The 20,697-nt window shown below is 48.7% G+C and overlaps 1 protein-coding gene across 3 annotated transcripts in view; it reads left to right on the forward strand.

The window, feature by feature from the left end:
* Nucleotides 1-20,697, forward strand: part of SPEF2 (sperm flagellar 2) — an 853,267-nt gene that overhangs the window by 593,091 nt on the left and 239,479 nt on the right. For all 3 annotated transcript variants that reach the window (XM_063960786.1, XM_063960790.1, XM_063960798.1), the window contains one exon: nucleotides 16,369-16,537. In XM_063960786.1, coding sequence (XP_063816856.1) covers nucleotides 16,369-16,537 — 169 coding nt within the window. The remainder of the gene's footprint in view (nucleotides 1-16,368; nucleotides 16,538-20,697) is intronic.

The following is a 20,697-nucleotide window of genomic DNA, read 5'->3' on the forward strand; positions in this document are numbered from 1 at the left end:
ACGTAGACTGGCTTGGAGGGGAGATAGTAGGGGAGGAGCTAGCCACAGTGTGAGAATTTTAAAGTGCCAGCTCCCAATTACTGCCTACTATTTCCCCATTGTAACTACGCTCCAGTGGCCCCTGTGGAATCGGAGAAAGGGATTTATCGGTAAGTACCAAAATCCTGATTTTCTACAGTGCATCGCTGTTATTAATCTGTTATTAATCTGGTACATTATCATGCATGCAGCAGCTTAATATACTGTATATATTTATGAAGGGGCCCAGACGTTGCCCTCTCTAATGGTTAGTCAAACCAATGAGGTGGCAGGCCACACCCCCTCTGCAGACTGGCAAACCCCTAACATGGGCCCCTACCACTGCATTCCCCCCAGTGGGCCCTACATGCCCCAGTCCGACACTGTACAGATGTGTATAAATTCACTCACTTTGGCCCTGATTCTTAGGTGGGAGTAAAGCAAAAATCTATTTTAAACAGATTTGCGCCTTAGTCGCACACAGAAGTACAAGTAAAGCCAGCCCCCATTCATTGTACTTTCGTTGCTTTAGCAGTGTGAATAAGACACAAATTAAGGAAAAAGACACTTTGCGTGGCTAACTTGCAAAGTCCATATTAGTGCAATTAGAACAAAGGTAGTGGACACATCTGTAACCTAGCATAGAAGTCATTGGGACTGTGTAGACAATTAGCATGTAACCTTCTGCAGCGATCCCTAGAAATTCTAACGTATCAGTACCAGTGTATTTAGCCTCCTTTATGTGCAGGGCCAACCCTAAATATTCAGCCTCCTTTATGTGCAGGGCCAACCGTGATTATTCAGCCTCCTTTATGTGCTGGGCCAACCCTGATTATGGCAAATGTGTCCTTGGCAACTTCAGGGATTGGTCTTACATTGTGAGTGCCTCTCGGTGTTCCAAGTCTAGCTGACATTGGGCACTTGTAACTCTTGTCGCACACCGTAGCAGCTGACTCTGAAGGTTATCACCTTCCTGCACTTACATATCGGGGAGCTCCACTATTTATAAGCTTTGCAAGTGCCCCGCAGCACACTCAGAACAAATCACTTTAATATCTAAATCGTGTTTGTCCAAGAAGTCTTTCACCAGCTTCATCACATCCTTTGAAGTTGTTGTCATCTTTAGGTCCTCACAGATCAGGAAATCTTCCTTCACAACACCGTCATTGTCGTACCTCACTAATGTTATGAGTTGACTACGACTGGAGACATCAGTTGACTCATCCAACTGTATGGAGATCTTGAGAGAACTAACTGATATCTGAGATGACTTAGTCCAAAATATCTTCACTTAAATCACTGATGCGATTATGAATACATTTTTCTCTAACGTCCTAAGTGGATGCTGGGGACTCCGTAAGGACCATGGGGAATAGCGGCTCCGCAGGAGACTGGGCACAAAAGTAAAGCTTTAGAACTACCTGGTGTGCACTGGCTCCTCCCCCTATGACCCTCCTCCAAGCCTCAGTTAAGATTTTGTGCCCGAACGAGAAGGGTGCACACTAGGTGGCTCTCCTGAGCTGCTTAGTGAAAAGTTTAGTTTTAGGTTATTTATTTTCAGTGAGACCTGCTGGCAACAGGCTCACTGCATCGAGGGACTAAGGGGAGAAGAAGCGAACTCACCTGCGTGCAGAGTGGATTGGGCTTCTTAGGCTACTGGATATTAGCTCCAGAGGGACGATCACAGGCCCAGCCATGGATGGGTCCCAGAGCCGCGCCGCCGACCCCCTTACAGAGCCAGAAGACAGAAGAGGTCCGGAAAATCGGCGGCAGAAGACGTCAGTCTTCAACAAGGTAGCGCACAGCACTGCAGCTGTGCACCATTGCTCTCAGCACACTTCACACTCCGGTCACTGAGGGTGCAGGGCGCTGGGGGGGGGCGCCCTGAGACGCAATAAAAACACCTTGGATGGCAAAAAATGCATCACATATAGCTCCTGGGCTATATGGATGCATTTAACCCCTGCCAGAATACATAGAAAAACGGGAGATAAGGCCGCCGATAAGGGGGCGGAGCCTATCTCCTCAGCACACTGGCGCCATTTTCCCTCACAGCTCCGTTGGAGGGAAGCTCCCTGGCTCTCCCCTGCAGTCACTACACTACAGAAAGGGTTAAAAAAGAGAGGGGGGGGCACTAATTACGCGCAGTATTAAAGATACAGCAGCTATAAGGGGAAAAACACTTATATAAGGTTATCCCTGTATATATATATATATAGCGCTCTGGTGTGTGCTGGCAAACTCTCCCTCTGTCTCCCCAAAGGGCTAGTGGGGTCCTGTCCTCTATCAGAGCATTCCCTGTGTGTGTGCTGTATGTCGGTACGTTTGTGTCGACATGTATGAGGAGAAAAATGATGTGGAGACGGAGCAGATTGCCTGTAATAGTGATGTCACCCCCTAGGGGGTCGACACCTGAGTGGATGAACTGTTGGAAGGAATTACGTGACAGTGTCAGCTCTGTATAAAAGACAGTGGTTGACATGAGACAGCCGGCTACTCAGCTTGTGCCTGTCCAGACGTCTCATAGGCCGTCAGGGGCTCTAAAGCGCCCGTTACCTCAGATGGCAGATATAGACGCCGACACGGATACTGACTCCAGTGTCGACGGTGAAGAGACAAATGTGACTTCCAGTAGGGCCACACGTTACATGATGGAGGCAATGAAAAATGTTTTACACATTTCTGATAATACGAGTACCACCAAAAAGGGGTATTATGTTCGGTGAGGAAAAACTACCTGTAGTTTTCCTGAATCTGAGAAATTAAATGAGGTGTGTGATGATGCGTGGGTTTCCCCCGATAACAACTGATAATTTCTAAAATGTTATTGGCATTATATCCTTTCCCGCCAGAGGTTAGGGTGCGTTGGGAAACACCCCCTAGGGTGGATAAAGCGCTCACACGCTTGTAAGGGCTCTACCCTCTCCTGAGATGGCCGCCCTTAAGGATCCTGCTGATAGAAAGCAGGAGGGTATCCTAAAATGTATTTACACACATACTGGTGTTATACTGCGACCAGCAATCGCCTCAGCCTGGATGTGCAGTGCTGGGTTGGCGTGGTCGGATTCCCTGACTGAAAATATTGATACCCTAGATAGGGACAGTATATTTTTGCCTATAGAGCATTTAAAAGATGCATTTCTATATATGCGTGATGCACAGCGGAATATTTGCCGACTGGCATCAAGTCTAAGTGCGTTGTCCATTTCTACCAGTAGAGGGTTATGGACACGACAGTGGTCAGGTGATGCGGATTTCAAACGGCATTTGGAAGTATTGCCTTATTAAGGGGAGGAGTTATTTGGGGTTGGTCTTTCAGACCTGGTGGCCACGGCAACAGCTGAGAAATCCACGTTTGTACCCCAGGTCGCCTCTCAACATGAGAAGACTCCGTATTATCAGGCGCAGTCTTTTCGTGGACAAGCGGGCAAAAGGTTCCTCATTTCTGCCCCGTGACAGAGGGAGAGGAAAAAAGGCTGCAGAAATCAGCCAGTTCCCAGGAACAGAAACCCTCTCCCGCCTCTGCCAAGCCCTCAGTATGACGCTGGGGCTTTACAAGCAGAATCAGGCACGGTGGGGGGCCCGTCTCAATGAATTTCAGCGCGCAGTGGGCTCACTCGCAAGTAGACCCCTGGATCCGTCAGGTGATATCTCAGGGGTACAAATTGGAATTCGAGACGTCTCCCCCTCGCCGTTTCCTAAAGTCGGCTTTACCGATGTCTCCTTCTGACAGGGAGACAGTTTTGGAAGCCATTCACAAGCTGTATTCCCAGCAGGTGATAATCAAGGTACCCCTCCTGCAACAGGGAACGGGGTATTATTCCACACTGTTGTGGTACCGAAGCCGGACGGCTCGGTGAGACCGATTCTAAATCTAAAATCTTTGAACACTTACATACAGAGGTTCAAATTCAAGATTGAGTCACTCAGAGCAGTGATTGCGAACCTGGAAGAAGGGGACTACATGATGTCTCGGGACATCAAGGATGCTTACCTTCATGTCCAAATTTACCCTTCTCACCAAGGGTACCTCAGGTTTATGGTACAGAACTGTCACTATCAGTTCAGACGCTGCCGTATGGATGGTCCACGGCACCCCGGGTCTTTACCAAGGTAATGGCCGAAATGATGATATTCCTTCGATGGAAGGGAATTTTAGTTATCCCTTACTTGGACGATTCCCTGATAAGGGTAAGATCCAGGGAACAGTTGGAGGTCGGTGTAGCACTATCTCAGGTAGTGTTGCGGCAGCACGATTGGATTCTCAATATTCCAAAATCGCAGCTGGTTCCGACGACTCGTCTTCTGTTCCTAGGGATGATCCTGGACACAGTCCAGAAAAAGGTGTTTCTCCCGGAGGAGAAAGCCAGGGAGTTATCCGAGCTAGTCAGGAACCTCCTAAAACCGAGCCAAGTCTCAGTGCATCAATGCACAAGGGTTCTGGGTAAAATGGTGGCTTCCTATGAAGCAATCCCATTCGGCAGATTCCACGCAAGAACTTTCCAGTGGGACCTGCTGGACAAATGGTCCGGGTCGCATCTTCAGATGCATCAGCGGATAACCCTGTCACCAAGAACAAGGGTGTCCCTCCTGTGTTGGTTGCAGAGTGCTCATCTTCTAGAGGGCCGCAGATTCGGCATTCAGGACTGGGTCCTGGTGACCACGGATGCCAGCCTGCGAGGCTGGGGAGCAGTCACACAGGGAAGGAATTTCCAGGGCTTATGGTCAAGCCTGGATACATCACTTCACATAAATATCCTGAAGCTAAGGGCCATTTACAATGCTCTAAGCTTAGCAAGACCTCTGCTTCAAGGTCAGCCGGTGTTGATCCAGTCGGACAACATCACGGCAGTCACCCACGTAAACAGACAGGGTGGCACAAGAAGCAGGAGGGCAATGGCAGAAGCTGCAAGGATTCTTCGCTGGGCGGAAAATCATGTGATAGCACTGTCAGCAATTCCGGGACACGACCTCCACCCGGGAGAGTGGGGACTTCACCCAGAAGTCTTCCACATGATTATAAACCGTTGGGAAAAACTCGACAGGTATTGCGCCAGGTCAAGGGACCCTCAGGCAATAGCTGTAGACGCTCTGGTAACACCGTGGGTGTACCAGTCAGTGTATGTGTTCCCTCATCTGCCTCTCATACCCAAGGTATTGAGATTGATAAGATGGAGAGGAGTAAGCACTATATTCGTGGCTCCGGATTGGCCAAGAAGGACTTGGTAACCGGAACTTCAAGAGATGCTCACGCAGGATCCGTGGCCTCTACCTCTAAGAAGGAACCTGCTCCAGCAAGGACCCTGTCTGTTCCAAGACTTACCGCGGCTGCGTTTGACGGCATGGCGGTTGAACGCCGGATCCTGAAGGAAAAAAGGCATTCCGGATGAAGTCATCCCTATCCTGATCAAAGCCAGGAAGGATGTAACCGCAAAACATTATCACCGCATTTGGCGAAAATATGTTGCGTGGTGCGAGGCCAGTAAGGCCCGACGGAGGAAATTCAACTGGGTCGATTCCTACATTTCCTGCAAACAGGAGTGTCTATGGGCCTGAAATTGGGGTCCATTAAGGTTCAAATTTCGGCCCTGTCAATTTTCTTCCAGAAAGAACTAGCTTCAGTTCCTGAAGTTCAGACGTTTGTAAAAGGGGTACTGCATATACAGCCTCCTTTTGTGCCTCCAGTGGCACCTTGGGATCTCAATGTAGTTTTTGGGTTCCAAAAGTCACATTGGTTTGAACCACTAAAATCTGTGGAGTTAAAATATCTCACATGGAAAGTGGTCATGCTGTTGGCCCTGGCCTGGGCCAGGCGCGGGTCAGAATTGGCGGCTTTATCCTGTAAAAGCCCTTATCTGATTTTCTATTCGGACAGGGCGGAATTGAGGACTCGTCCTCAGTTTCTCCCTAAGGTGGTTTCAGCGTTTCACCTGAACCAACCTATTGTGGTGCCTGCGGCTACTAGGGACTTGGAGGACTCCAAGTTGCTAGACGTTGTCAGGGCCCTGAAAATATATGTTTCCAGGACGGCTGGAGTCAATAAATCTGACTCGCTGTTTATCCTGTATGCACCCAACAAGCTGGGTGCTCCTGCTTCTAAGCAGACTATTGCTCGTTGGATTTGTAGTACAATTCAGCTTGCACATTCTGTGGCAGGCCTGCCACAGCCAAAAATCTGTAAATGCCCACTCCACAAGGAAGATGGGCTCATCTTGGGCGGCTGCCCGAGGGGTCTCGGCTTTACAACTTTGCCGAGCAGCTACTTGGTCAGGAGCAAATACGTTTGTAAAATTCTACAAAATTGATACCCTGGCTGAGGAGGACCTGGAGTTCTCTCATTTGGTGCTGCAGAGTCATCCGCACTCTCCCGCCCGTTTGGGAGCTTTGGTATAATCCCCATGGTCCTTACGGAGTCCCCAGCATCCACTTAGGACGTTAGAGAAAATAAGAATTTACTTACCGATAATTCTATTTCTCGTAGTCCGTAGTGGATGCTGGGCGCCCATCCCAAGTGCGGATTGTCTGCAATACTGGTACATAGGCCCTCATTCCGAGTTGTTCGCTCGTTCTTTTTCATCGCATCGCAGTGAAAATCCGCTTAGTACGCATGCGCAAAGTTCGCACTGCGACTGCGCCAAGTAACTTTACTATGAAGAAAGTATTTTTACTCACGGCTTTTTCTTCGCTCCGGCGATCGTAATGTGATTGACAGGAAATGGGTGTTACTGGGCGGAAACACGGCGTTTCAGGGGCGTGTGGCTGAAAACGCTACCGTTTCCGGAAAAAACGCAGGAGTGGCCGGAGAAACGGTGGGAGTGCCTGGGCGAACGCTGGGTGTGTTTGTGACGTCAACCAGGGCCCTCATTCCGAGTTGATCGGTCGCAAGGCGAATTTAGCAGAGTTACACACGCTAAGCCGCCGCCTACTGGGAGTGAATCTTAGCTTCTTAAAATTGCGACCGATGTATTCGCAATATTGCGATTACTAACTACTTAGCAGTTTCAGAGTAGCTTCAGACTTACTCTGCCTGTGCGATCAGTTCAGTGCTTGTCGTTCCTGGTTGACGTCACAAACACACCCAGCGTTCGCCCAGGCACTCCCACCGTTTCTCCGGCCACTCCTGCGTTTTTTCCGGAAACGGTAGCGTTTTCAGCCACACGCCCCTGAAACGCCGTGTTTCCGCCCAGTAACACCCATTTCCTGTCAATCACATTACGATCGCCGGAGCGAAGAAAAAGCCGTGAGTAAAAATACTTTCTTCATAGTAAAGTTACTTGGCGCAGTCGCAGTGCGAACTTTGCGCATGCGTACTAAGCGGATTTTCACTGCGATGCGATGAAAAAGAACGAGCGAACAACTCGGAATGAGGGCCCAGGAACGACAAGCACTGAACTGATCGCACAGGCAGAGTAAGTCTGAAGCTACTCTGAAACTGCTAAGTAGTTAGTAATCGCAATATTGCGAATACATCGGTCGCAATTTTAAGAAGCTAAGATTCACTCCCAGTAGGCGGCGGCTTAGCGTGTGTAACTCTGCTAAATTCGCCTTGCGACCGATCAACTCGGAATGAGGGCCATAGTTATTGTTACCAAAAAATCGGGTTATTGCTGTAGTGAGCCATCTTTTCTAGAGGCTCCTCTGTTATCATGCTGTTAACTGGGTTTAGATGACGAGTTGTACGGTGTGATTGGTGTGGCTGGTATGAGTCTTACCCGGGATTCAAAATCCTTCCTTATTGTGTACGCTCGTCCGGGCACAGTATCCTAACTGAGGCTTGGAGGAGGGTCATAGGGGGAGGAGCCAGTGCACACCAGGTAGTTCTAAAGCTTTACTTTTGTGCCCAGTCTCCTGCGGAGCCGCTATTCCCCATGGTCCTTACGGAGTCCCCAGCATCAACTACGGACTACGAGAAATAGAATTATCGGTAAGTAAATTCTTATTATTTGATGGGTGGCACTAGTTCAATTTTTTTTTTCTTCTTTGCTTAGGAGAATTTATGCCATTTCCAGTGCACATGGTATTAGTTTTTCTACAGCAACTAAACCCATCTTTGGGAGAGATCCTCAAGAATCAAAACGAGTCCTTTTCATTTTCAGTGGCCCAAGATCATGTTCTTTTGAGTTGGAAAACACAACACTACATAGAATGCACTGAGGTTTTTGCATGCCATCATTTCCGGTTTTGCAACTGAACCTGAAGCGCACATATTCATCATTCCATGTCCTGAAACTTTGACATGATGAAGGGGTGAAATCTGCAAAACAGAAAATAGGATTTTGATAACCTACCGGTAAATCCTTTTCTCCTAGTCCGTAGAGGATGCTGGGGACGACATCAAGACCATGGGGTATAGACGGGATCCGCAGGAGACATGGGCACTCAAAAGACTTTTCATTGGGTGTGAACTGGCTCCTCCCTCTATGCCCCTCCTCCAGACCTCAGTTGTAGGAACTGTGCCCAGGGAGACTGACATTTCGAGGAAAGGAATTACTTAACTAGTGGTGAGATATCTACCAACTCACACCCTCAACCATGCCGCACACATGGCATTCAATATAACACACGCCAACAGGCATGAACCAATTGCAGCAACATGCTGAATTCAAGAAAACACAATCTGTGTAACTCTAATAACTAAACTGCAGGTAAAGTACGCACTGGGACAGGCGCCCAGCATCCTCTACGGACTAGGAGAAAAGGATTTACCGGTAGGTTATCAAAATCCTATTTTCTCATGCATCCTAGAGGATGCTGGGGACGACATCAAGACCATGGGGTCTATACCAAAGCTCCAGTACGGGCGGGAGAGTGCGGATGACCCTGCAGCACCGATTGACCAAACTTGAGGTCCTCATCGGCCAAGGTGTCAAACTTGGAGAACTTAGCAAATGTGTTTGACCCTGACCAAGTAGCTGCTCGGCAAAGTTGTAATGCCGAGACCCCCCGAGCAGCCACCCAGGATGAGCCCACCTTCCTAGTGGAGTGGGCCTTTACCGACGTCGGTAACGGCAATCCAGCCGTAGTATGAGCTTGCTGAATCGTATTTCTAATCCAACGTGCAATAGTCTGCTTGGAAGCAGGGCAGCCAATCTTGTTGTGATCACACAGGACAAATAGAGTCTCTGTTTTCCGTATACGAGCCGTTCTAGCAACATAGATTTTCAAAGCTCTAACCACATCTAGAGATTTTGAATCAGTGAATGTGTCAGTAATTACTGGCACAACAATAGGTTGGTTTATGTGGAAAGATGAAACCACCTTCGGAAGAAAATGTTGACAAGTCCTCAACTCTGCCCTATCTTCATGGAAGATCAGGTAAGGGCTCTTGTGAGACAAGGCCCCCAATTCAGACACCTGCCTTGCGGATGCCAAAGCCAAAAGCATCACCACTTTCTAAGTGAGAAATTTCAACTCTATCTTTTGTAGAGGCTCAAACCAATCCAATTGAAGGAACTGCAATACCACGTTAAGGTCCCATGGTGCCACTGGAGGCACGAATGGAGGCTGGATGTGCAGAACCCCTTTCACAAAGGTCTGAACCTCTGGAATTGTTTCTGGAAGAACACTGACAAGGCCAAAATCTGGACCTTGATTGATGCCAATCGGAGGCCCGCCTCCACACCATCCTGAAAAAAATGGAGAAAACGTCCTAAATGAAACTCTTCCGTAGGAGCTTTCTTGGATTCACACCAAAATACATATTTTCTCCAAATACGGTGGTAATGTTTCGACGTTACTCCCTTTCTGGCCTGAATAAGGGTGGGCATGACCTCTTCGGGAATACCCTTCCTGGCTAGGATACAGCAATCAACAGCAATGCCGTCAAATGTAGCCGCGGTAAGTCTTGGTACACACACGGCCTCTGCTGCAGCAGGTCCTCCCGAGGAGGAAGAGGTCAAGGATCTCCTATGAGTAACTGCCCTCCTTGGCCAGTCTGGGGCAATGAAGATTGCTCGCACTCTTGTTTTTCTTATGATCCTGAGTACTTTTGGGATCAGCGGAAGTGGAGGGAAAACATACACTAACGGAAACACCCACTGGGTCACCAGTGCATCCACTGCTACTGCTTGAGGGTCTCTCGACCTGGAACAGTATCTCTGAAGCTTCTTGTTGAGACAAGACGCCATCATGTCTATTTGAGGAACTCCCCAAAGACTTGTCACCTCTGCGAAGACTTTTTGGTGGAGGCCCCACTCTCCTGGATGGAGATCGTGTCTGCTGAGGAAGTCTGCTTCCCAGTTGTCTACTCCCGGAATGAATATTGCCAACAGAGCTTGTAGATGTTGATTTTTGTCGCCTCTTCCATTGCCGCTCTGCTTTTCGTTCCGCCCTGCCTGTTTATGTATGCAACTGCTGTTACGTTGTCCGCCTGCATCTGCACGGGACGGTCTTGAAGAAGATGTACCGCTTGTTGAAGGCCGTTGTAAATGGCTCTTAGCTCCAGAACCTTTATGTGAAGGCAGGCTTCCTGTTGTGACCAACGTCCCTGGAAGTTTTCTCCCTGAGAGACTGCTCCCCAGCCTCGGAGACTTGCATCCGTGGTTACCAGGACCCAGTCCTGAATTCCGAACCTGTGTCCCTCTAGTACAGGCATTCCCAACCGCGGTCCTCAAGGCACACCAACAGTGCAGGTTTTAGTGATATCCAGGCTTCAGCACAGATGGTTAAATCAAAATAACTGAGGTTCTTATTAAGTCACCTGTGTTCAAGCCTGGATATCACTAAAACCAGAACTGTTAGTGTGCCTTGAGGACCGAGGTTGGGAAACACTGCTCTAGTAGGTGAGAACTGTGTAACCACCACAGGAGCGAAATCCTGGTTCTTGACGACATGATTATCTTTCTGTGCATGTGTAGGTGTGACCCCGACCACTTGTCCAACAGGTCCCACTGGAATACTCTGGCATGGAACCTGCCAAACTGTATGGCCTCGTAGGCCGCCACCATCTTCCCCAACAATCGAATGCACTGATGGATCGACACACTTGATGGTTTCAATATCTGTTTTACCATTTTCTGGATTTCCAAAGCCTTTTCCAGCGGAAGAAATACTCTCTGAACTTCTGTGTCCAGAATCAACCCTGAGAAAAGACAACCTTGTCGTCTGTTACAACTGTGACTTTGCGTAATTTATGATCCACCCGTGTTGTTGGAGTATTGACAGAGAGAGAGTGATATGTTTCGTAACAACTGCTCCCTGGATCTCGCCTTTATCAGGAGGTCGTCCAGATAAGGAATTATATTGACTCCTTTCTGACGAAGGAGAACCATCTTCTCCGCCATCACCTTGGTGAATATCCTTGGCGCCGTGGAGAGACCGAAAGGTAAAGTCTGAAATTGGTAATGGCAATCCTGAACCGCGAATCTCAGATAAGCCTGGTGAGGAGGATAAATGGGAACATGCAGGTAAGCATCCTTTATGTCCACCGACACCAAGTAGTCCCCCTCCTCCAGACTGGCAATCACTGCCCGAAGTGATTCCATCTTGAACTTGAACCTTTTTAGGTAACAATTCAGATCCTTTAGATTTAGGATCGTTCTGACCGAGCCGTCCGGCTTTGGAACCACAAAGACGCTTGCATAAAAACCCCTCCCTTGTTGTGACAACGGTACCAGGACTATGACCTGGTCTTGACATCATTTTTGGATTGCCGCTGTTACTGCTTCTCTTTCTGACGGAGAAACTGGCAAGGTCGATTTGAAAAATCGGAATGGGGGAACGTCTTGAAACTCCAGCTTGTACCCCTGGGATACTATTTGCAACACCCAGGGATCCAGGCCAGACAGAATCCAATCCTGGCTGAAGAGTCTGAGACGTACCCCCACCCGAGCGGCCTCCCGCAAGGGAGCTCCAGCGTCATGCTGGGGATTTGGCAGAAGTAGGGGTAGACTTCTGCTCTTGGGAACCTGGAGCCACTGTGGGCTTCTTTCCCCTTCCCCTTCCCCTACCTGCAAAGAAGGGGGAACCTCTCATCTTTTTGTATGTATTGGGCCGAAAGGACTGCATTTGCGGGTGATAGGTCTTTTTTGCCGGTGCAGGCGCAGAGGGCAAAAATGTCGACTTACCTGCGGTAGCCGCCGAGACTAATGCATCCAGGCCATCGCCAAATAAGGCCTCACCTTTATATGGGAGAGCCTCCATGTTTCTTTTGGAATCTGCATCCGCGTTCCACTGGCGAATCCGCAACGCCCGCCTAGCCGATACTGCCATGGTAGCGGCCTGTGAACTCAAGAGTCCAATATCCTTCATTGCTTCCAGCATGAAGGCGGCAGCGTCCTTGATATTCCCTAACTTAAGGAGTATCTCATCTTTATCAATCGTGTCAATTTCTGATGACACGCTTTCTGACCATTTTTCAATAGCGCGACTCACCCATGCGCAGGCAATAGTGGGCCTAATCAGTGTACCATTGGTAACATAAATGGATTTCAATGTCGTTTCCATTTTGCGGTCTGCCGGCTCTTTTAAGAGAAGCCGTGCCAGGAGCAGGGAGAATTACCTTCTTTGTCAACCTGGAAAGTGCACTGTCTAACACAGGGGGTGACTCCCGCTTTTTCCTGTCCTCAGCCGGGAAAGGCTAAGCTATGTGAATCCTTTTGGAAATACGAAATCTTTCATCAGGATTCACCCACATCCCTTCAAACAGAGCATTTAGTTTGTGTGAAGGGGGGAACGTGACTTTGGACTTCTTTTCCTTACATAAATAAGCCTTCTCCTGTGGTACAGGAGTGGTTTCTGTAACCTCCAACACGTCCCTTATAGCCACAATCATATATTGTATATTTTTTGCCAATTTATGATCTATCTCTCTGGATTCACTATCGTCGACACAAGAATCAGAATCCGTGTCGGTATCAGTGTTTACAACATTTGCAAATGGTCTCTTATGTGACCCAGAGGGGCCGCCCGCATAAGGAATAACAGCATCCTGAAAAATCACATCTTCCACAGATTTTCTCCAGCATGCAGCCTTAGATTCACACTTATCTAATCTACGGTTAATCAGATGCATACTGTCACGTAACTCTTTCACCCATGTAGGCTCTTGGTGTGCTGGTAGCGCCACCACATTACAACTCTGTGTCCCTAAAATGGCATCCTCCGTGGAGGAACTCCCTGCCTCAGACATGCCTCACACGTGTACAGCACACCAACAGACACACTGGGACTTATTTTGGGGACAGACCCACAGTAAAATCTGTCAGAGGGACACAGGATTCGCAGCCAGTTCACAATCCCAGCGCCAGTATTTCCTGTGAACACAGTATGTCCACAGCCTAACAGCGCTTTTTAAATAGTAATATACACTATCAAATGCACCACAATCGCTTTGTGCCCCCCCCTTAATAGCACCCTGTACTTGTCAGAAGTGGAAGAGAGGACCAGCGTGTTCTCTGCAGCCTGAGGAGAGAGAGAGAATGGCGCTGAGTAGTGTGCTGGCTGCCTGAGGAAGAAGCTCCGCCCTCACAATGGCGCGTCCTTACACTCATACAAACAGTGTAATATTTATACTGGCGGGGGTAGGGCTGTGCCAGCGGCAACTTATGCTATCTTTTAGCCAGTTTGAGTTATTTTTCTTGCTGCCCAGGGCAGTGACAGAGGTCTCAGAAATGAACTAGTGGTATGGAACCATGCCGGGTACTACTATGTAGCTAGCCACATACCAATGACCCGGGCTGATACTGGATAAGACTGGTAACGTAGCAATGATCCGGGCTAGTACCGGATATAACGGGTGTGCAGCAGTGATCCGGGCTGGTACCAGATATAATTGGTGTGCAGCAGTGATCCGGGCTGGTACTGGCTATAACGGGTTTGCAGCAATGATCCGGGCTAGTATCAGATATAACGAGTATGCAGCAGTGATCTAGGCTGTTACCGGATATAACAGGTATGCAGCAGTGATCCGGGCTGGTACCGGATATAACGGGTGTGCAGCAGTGATCCGGGCTGGTACCGGATATAATGGTGTGCAGCAGTGATCCGGGCTGGTACCGTATATAACGGGTGTGCAGCAGTGATCCGGGCTGGTACCGTATATAATGGTGTGCAGCAGTGATTCGGGCTGGTACCGGATATAACGGGTATGCAGCAGTAATCCGGGCCGGTACCGGATATACCAGGTGTGCAGCAGTGATCCGGGCTAGTACCAGATATAACGGGTTTGCAGCAATGATCCGGGCTGGTACCGGAAATAACGAGAAACTGGACTGGTGTTAGTATTACTGGAACTGGGCAGAGAACCAGACTGATTCTGATCTCAATAACACTGCAGAGATTTTGGAAAGAATTATAGGCAGACGACTTCTGGGATCACAGCAGGAGCCTTGGGTGAAGCTAAAATTAACAACAATACTCAGGCGCCGGGCTCTTCCTTTTGAATCTCCTGCTCAGTTCCTATTGGCCGCTGGGGTCACGTGATGGTCGGGATCCGCCATTGGCTTTTTCCCGACATGTCACCGGCGGGAACAATGGCGGCACCCCTGGACCGAGCAGTAGGGACACTTCCACCGCCACTTCAAGCGGCTTCCAGAAGTGGCCCTGCAACGGAGCACACAGCAGAGCGGTAAGCGCGGCGGCCGCCGCTCCCTGGTGCTGACAAAACACAGTGCTGCTGACAGCAGTTATGTAACTGGTGGCTGTACCTTGACTTGCTGGATGGATGGCTACAGCCAGTAGAACTTGCAGGGTAAGTATGGCCAGCGCCAGCCTAGCATTGCCAAACCCCATGAAATGCCATCTTGCAACCCCTGGGGGTGCAGGCATCCCAGGTTGGGAACACCTGATCTAGAAGACAACTGGTAGCATTTCTTAGGACATGTGGAACCCTAAGGACTGCCATGTGGTTGTGTTTGCTCACCTTTTGTCTCGTAACAATGGTTTCCCTTCTCTTTGGGGCAGTGGCGGAACTAGCAAGCGGTGGACCCAGGTGCACCAAAATGGCTGGTCATTTACAGTACATGAGGGGTCATAGGTTGGTTTGAATAGGTGGGCGATGCCTGGTCCAGGTGTACTTGCAGATGTCCTCTACTGGGTTCCCTCCGAATACCAAGAGTACAGTAAATACAGTGTGATATTAATATTCTGTTCCTGCGCATAGATATGCGCAGGAGCGTGCTACCTTCTGCAAACTGCTACCGGAATATTGCTCTTAAAATACTGTACAGCTGGATACCAAACACCACCTCCTAACCTAATTCTGTCCCCTCATATCCTATAAAGTTGAATATCTCTATTGTTCCCTTTCCAAAGTAAATGTAACTTGCTGGTGTGGTGTGTGTGTGGGCTACGTGTAAATTATGTACTATGTGGATTAAATATGAGTTATGTCTTTGTGGCTTTTTCATGCGAATGCGTATGCTACCGTAAATCCTCATACCACGCTCTAATACGCATGACCACGTGAGCCAATATATGCAACGTGCGAGCATGCGCACGCACGGCTGAATAAGCACCCGCACGGAGGCCATCTGTGTGGTGTTTGTACGTGATGCATGTGCCTATAATATTTTCAATTTCGACAGCCCCCATAGTGCCAGATATGTCCCCACAGTGCAGATACACATATGCCCCCCCTCTAGTGCCACATATGCCCCCATAGTGCCAGATATGTCCCCACAGTGCAGTAACACATATGCCCTCAGTGCCACATACAGTATGCCCCCATAATGCCAGATATGTCCCCACAGTGCCAAATCCACCCCCCCTTCCCCGCCGCTCACCTCTATTGTATGAGTGGAGGAGAGCGCAGCCCGCTCTGCTCCTCAGTGATCATTCAGTCGACTCTCCGGCGGCGTGTTTCTCAAATGAGGCGCCGGTTAGTGAACCAATCAGAGCGCGCAGACCGGCAGCCAATCAGGAGCTGCAGCTGCCGGTCCACGAGCTCTGATTGGCTCACGAACTGGTGCCTCTGATTGGCTCATGAACCATTGTCTCTCATAATGAGAGACACGTCGCCGCCAGAGAGTAAACTGGATGATCACTGAGGGACAGGAGTGGTGGTCGCTCTCCTTCCCTCACACACACACACACACAGCACTGCAGCGGGCTGCAAGCACTGCGGTTGGCCCGGCGGTACTGCGTACCGGCTGGAAATTTCCTACCGGTACGCAGTACCGCCCCGTACCACTATGCTTGCAGCACTGATTAATATTAATTTTCCCTCTATTTTTCACCCCATTTTTCCCAATTGTGGATATTTTGATTGTTTATGAACGCTTTGATTTGATATTTGTATATCCTCGTGCCATATGCTATTTAACAAAAGTTGAAATGATCTTAGTTGGGTTTGAGTTTTATAAGCATGGCAATTATAATTCTGATTTCCTAATAAATCTTTTATTTCTTCAGGCTAATACCTAATACATTAATGAGAGAATGGAAAGAGATCTATTTTACTGGATTGCCTCTGTATGAAGAAGCTTTGATAGACCCTCTACCTTCTGAGCCAACTCCGGAACAACTAGTGGAACTAGAGAAAGAGAGTCTCTTAGATGAGAAAGAATATGAAGAATACAAGGTACAAGTTGTACAGTAGAGGTCTGCTCAGTTTCATTGTGATTTTGCCTATGATTTTATGTGTGTACACAGTAATGTCCGCACCGGCAGCTGTGTGTGCCCAAATGGAGCAACAATTGAATTGCTCCGTCGGGCGCAACACTTGCATTCCCCCCATAGAGGTGAGGAGCAGCGTTAGCCTTTTATTATATAAGATGTTTTCTTGCCCAGTATTAAAGAAGCACCTTTTAATAATGCTTCTTTTATGTCTCTTAGTTGTTCTTTTACAAATCATTATCTCCTTTTCAAAATCCCTCTTCCTGGATGGTAGACACTTATTGCTGCTAGTCAATTGCAGATTCCTAGGGCGAATTGTAATAACCTGCAATTTGGGGGAGCCAACTAGATTCCTGGCAAAGGTAGTCATTAGATATAAAACAGCAATTTAGTTTAAAGGCAAAAGCCACCTGGTTTTGTCTTTAAGCTAATTACATCTTTAAATCTAGTGAAAGTCTGTCCTGAATGGTGCTGACTCATGCAAATTGTGGGCTGTTACATTTGGCCCCTAGTCTCAGCATGTCGTCTGATGGCAGAGAACAGAGAAGGTGGAAGAGGATTTTACACAGGAGTCAGAGCTCAGAGAGGTGTTCCAAAGCCTCACTGCTCACTATGGAAAGTGCCGAAATATAAATAATCGCAGCTTGAAAGAAACAAACCAAGGGAATTAGTAATTATAAGGCTTCTTCTTGTAGCCTGCCACAGTGTTTTATGCTAGTACAGTACATACAATTCTTGCGTTAAGTCTCAAGATATATTTCTGCTGCGAGGTACACTGGGCTCCACAAGGATAGACATAGGGGTTTAGAGTAGGATCTTGATCAACAGGCTGAAAAGCTTTGACTGACTGTTCCCAGAATGCATAGCGCCGCCTCCTCTATAACCCCGCCTCCCTGCACAGGAGCTCAGTTTTGTAGTTGGTGCCGCAGATAGCAGGCACATAACAGAGGGGCTGCTCCAGGCAGCCCTAAGAAGAGCTTTTTTGAAGAAAAAGTGAATACTACAAGGGCAGCAGCGGTGTGTAAATGTCAGAGACATTCACTGCTGCAGCTCCAGCTCTCCCCAGCAGCGCTGTACACTCCCGAGCCCTGGTTGCCGGGTAACTACAGCAGGAGGCTCCGGTTTACTTCATGGTCAGGCACACACGACGGGGGCTCTCCGGGATCGCGTGGCCGCGCTTCGGGAGGTGGTGAGTGGGTCCCGCTTGCAGGACTCGTACTTTATCGTGATCCGGCGCAGTCAGTGGGAGGCGGGCTGCGCGTGCTGGCGGTGGACACTGTGGCAGTACAGGCGATCCCACTAGATCAACAGGGCATGGGCGCAGGTCAGGTTTTCTCTCTAAACCAGTTTATTAAGAGTCCACAGTACCCGGTGGTTTTGCCAGCAGGGGGATAAGGCTTGAAGCCCCTCAACTGGGCGCCATTTCCCGCAAATGTTCCTGCCCTGGAGCAGCATATCTGTGTCTCCCTCACTCCCTGTCAGTGTCTGGGCGCCATTTCTCTCAGCTTCACTGTTCCTGGGACTGCTTGGGCAAATCCTCCTGTGTAAAGCCGCCTGGTTGTCAGTGCTGTGACTTTACATGACACTTAAGTATTCTACCTGCCTATTAGACAGTGTTAGTTAAGAAAGAGTGCATTTAGTCAGGGTTTTCTAGTACAATTACCCTGTGATATATATCCAGTTCTTACTGTGCAGTGTTATATCTATTGACTACATAGCTATATATATATATATATATATATATATATATATATATATATATATAAGCTAGTCCAGTGCAGTATTATTGTTAGTAATAACCTCTGCATTGTACAAACTGTGACTATCAGTGTGTGCATTAGCTAGCTGAGTGGTGTCCATTTCGTGTCTTTCACTCAACTTGCTATCCCTATATTCTATAACCTGAGGGGGCTTGGTGCGTCAGGTTTTATATTTATATAGGATTTTCACAAAGATATACTCTAATACGTATTTTTCTCTGTGATTTTAGTCACCGTATCTCTCCTTTATCTCTGCTAGTGCTGACTACACTGCGCAGGGGTTTGGGTAAGAGGTATTGTGCTGCTGCCAATTGATACTGCAAGTTATGTCATGTCTGCTTCTGAGGGTAACGGTTCTGGGGCTGAACACACTGGCAGTGTTGCTGAAGCCACAGATCCCTATGAGGAGAATATAGCAGTTGTGGGCTCTGGTTCTGGGGGCTCCTTGCCCCCCAGTGGGACTGTGGCAACGGAGGTACATAGTGACCCACCGTGGGCCGCTTTTTCCACGCTTCTACATACGCTAGTTAATAAACTAACACCCCCTATGGGACCCCCTATGCCGGTACAACCGTATGTGGTCCCTGCAGCTAACCCGCCGTGGGCGGACGATTTATCTGCTCAATTGAAGAAGTTGAACCAGTCCCTGACTACTAAAAAGTCTGACCCTCGCTCGCCCAAGCCCTAGGAGTCCTCTAAGCGAGCTCTTATCTCCTCACAATCCACTGCTGTTACTGACACCTCGTCTGATGAAGACGGCACTTACACTGACCCCACAGATTCTGACACAGATACTGCTGATGGGGAGGGTAGTTCACATGTGGATGTTCCTGATCTTTTGGAGGCTATTAAGCTGATTTTGCAGATTACGGATGATCCCGAGCCATCCGTCCCTCCTAAGAAACCAGATAGGTTTAAGCGTCAGAAGGTGGTTAAACAAGTTTTACCTCACTCTGACCACCTAGTGGATATACTTCAGGAACCCTGGGAAAACCCGGGTAAGAAGTTTGTGCCTCAAAAGAAGATGCTGGCTCGCTATCCCCTCGCGTGCTAGAGCTGTTTAAAAATTGGGAAATGCCTCCTCCAGTAGACTCACATGTGGCTAGGATGGTGGTTTCCTCAGCTCTACCTGTCACTACAGTCACGTCTCTAAAAGAGCCTACGGATAAACGTGTGGAGGGTTGTCTGAAAGCGATTTACACCCTCACAGGTGCTGCACGAAGGCCCACTATTGCAGCAACATGGGCTGCAGAGGCTATTGAAGCATGGACCTTGGAGTTAGAAGCTGAAATCTCTTCTGACCATGCTAGACAATGCTTGTCATATATTGTCACAGCTTCTCGCTATATTAAAAAGGCGGCTTCTGATGCCGGTATCCTAGCAGCCAAGGCCTCTACTACGTCAGTCCTGGCTCGCCGGATATTGTGGCTAAGATCCTGGTCTGTGGATCTGGACTCTAGAAAAATCCTGAAGGTACTCCCTTTCAAGGGAGATATTCTGTTTGGGGAGGACTTAAATAAGATAGTGGCTGACTTGGCTACTGTCAAAACTGCCTGTCAGCCAAGTACCACTCCTTCTGTGTCGAAGGCTAAAGGTACCTCCTTTCGCCCCTTTCATCCTTCAGGTAAAGCAAAAGGTCAGGCGTACAACAAGCAGACCCGCACTTTCAAACCTGGTAAGCCAAAGCCCAAAAGAGCCTGGGCGGCCCGTCAGCCAGCTTCCAAGACCGATAAGCCTGCTGCATGATGGGGCGGGCCTCCCCCTGGGGGATCCCAGGGTGGGGGGCCAGCTTCTAGGGTATACCCAGGAATGGTTGAAGACCACTTCAGATGCCTGGGTACGGGAAGTCGTCACTCGAGGTAACGCCATAGCCTTCAAAAACCGACCCCCTCATCGATTTTGCCGGACAGACGTCCCGTTGGACCAGACAAAGGCAAACACTCTACATTCGGTGGTACAGACCCTCCTGGATACCGGAGTCGTAGTACAGGTGCCTCTTGCGCAGAGGGGCCGGGGGTACTATTCTCCGCTGTTTCTAGTCCCGAAACCGAATGGGTCCTCCCGGCCCATTCTCAACCTCAAGGCATTGAACAGGTTTGTGAAGGTTTCCAAGTTCCGTATGGAAACCCTTCGCTCTATAGTTCTGGCCTTGGAACCTGGGGACTACATGGTCTCCCTGGATATACAGGATGCTTACCTGCATATGCCTATAGCATATGGCAACCTCCATTACCAGTTTCGGGCGTTACCTTTTGCCGTCAAGGGGTCAGGATACTGCTGTATCTGGACGACTTGTTAATCCTGGCAAATTCTCCAGAACTTCTCCTACGTCATCTGGATATGACGGTCCGGTTTCTACAAGCCC

This window comes from Pseudophryne corroboree, chromosome 1, assembly GCF_028390025.1.
Source record: "Pseudophryne corroboree isolate aPseCor3 chromosome 1, aPseCor3.hap2, whole genome shotgun sequence".
In the NCBI taxonomy this organism is placed as follows: domain Eukaryota; kingdom Metazoa; phylum Chordata; class Amphibia; order Anura; family Myobatrachidae; genus Pseudophryne; species Pseudophryne corroboree.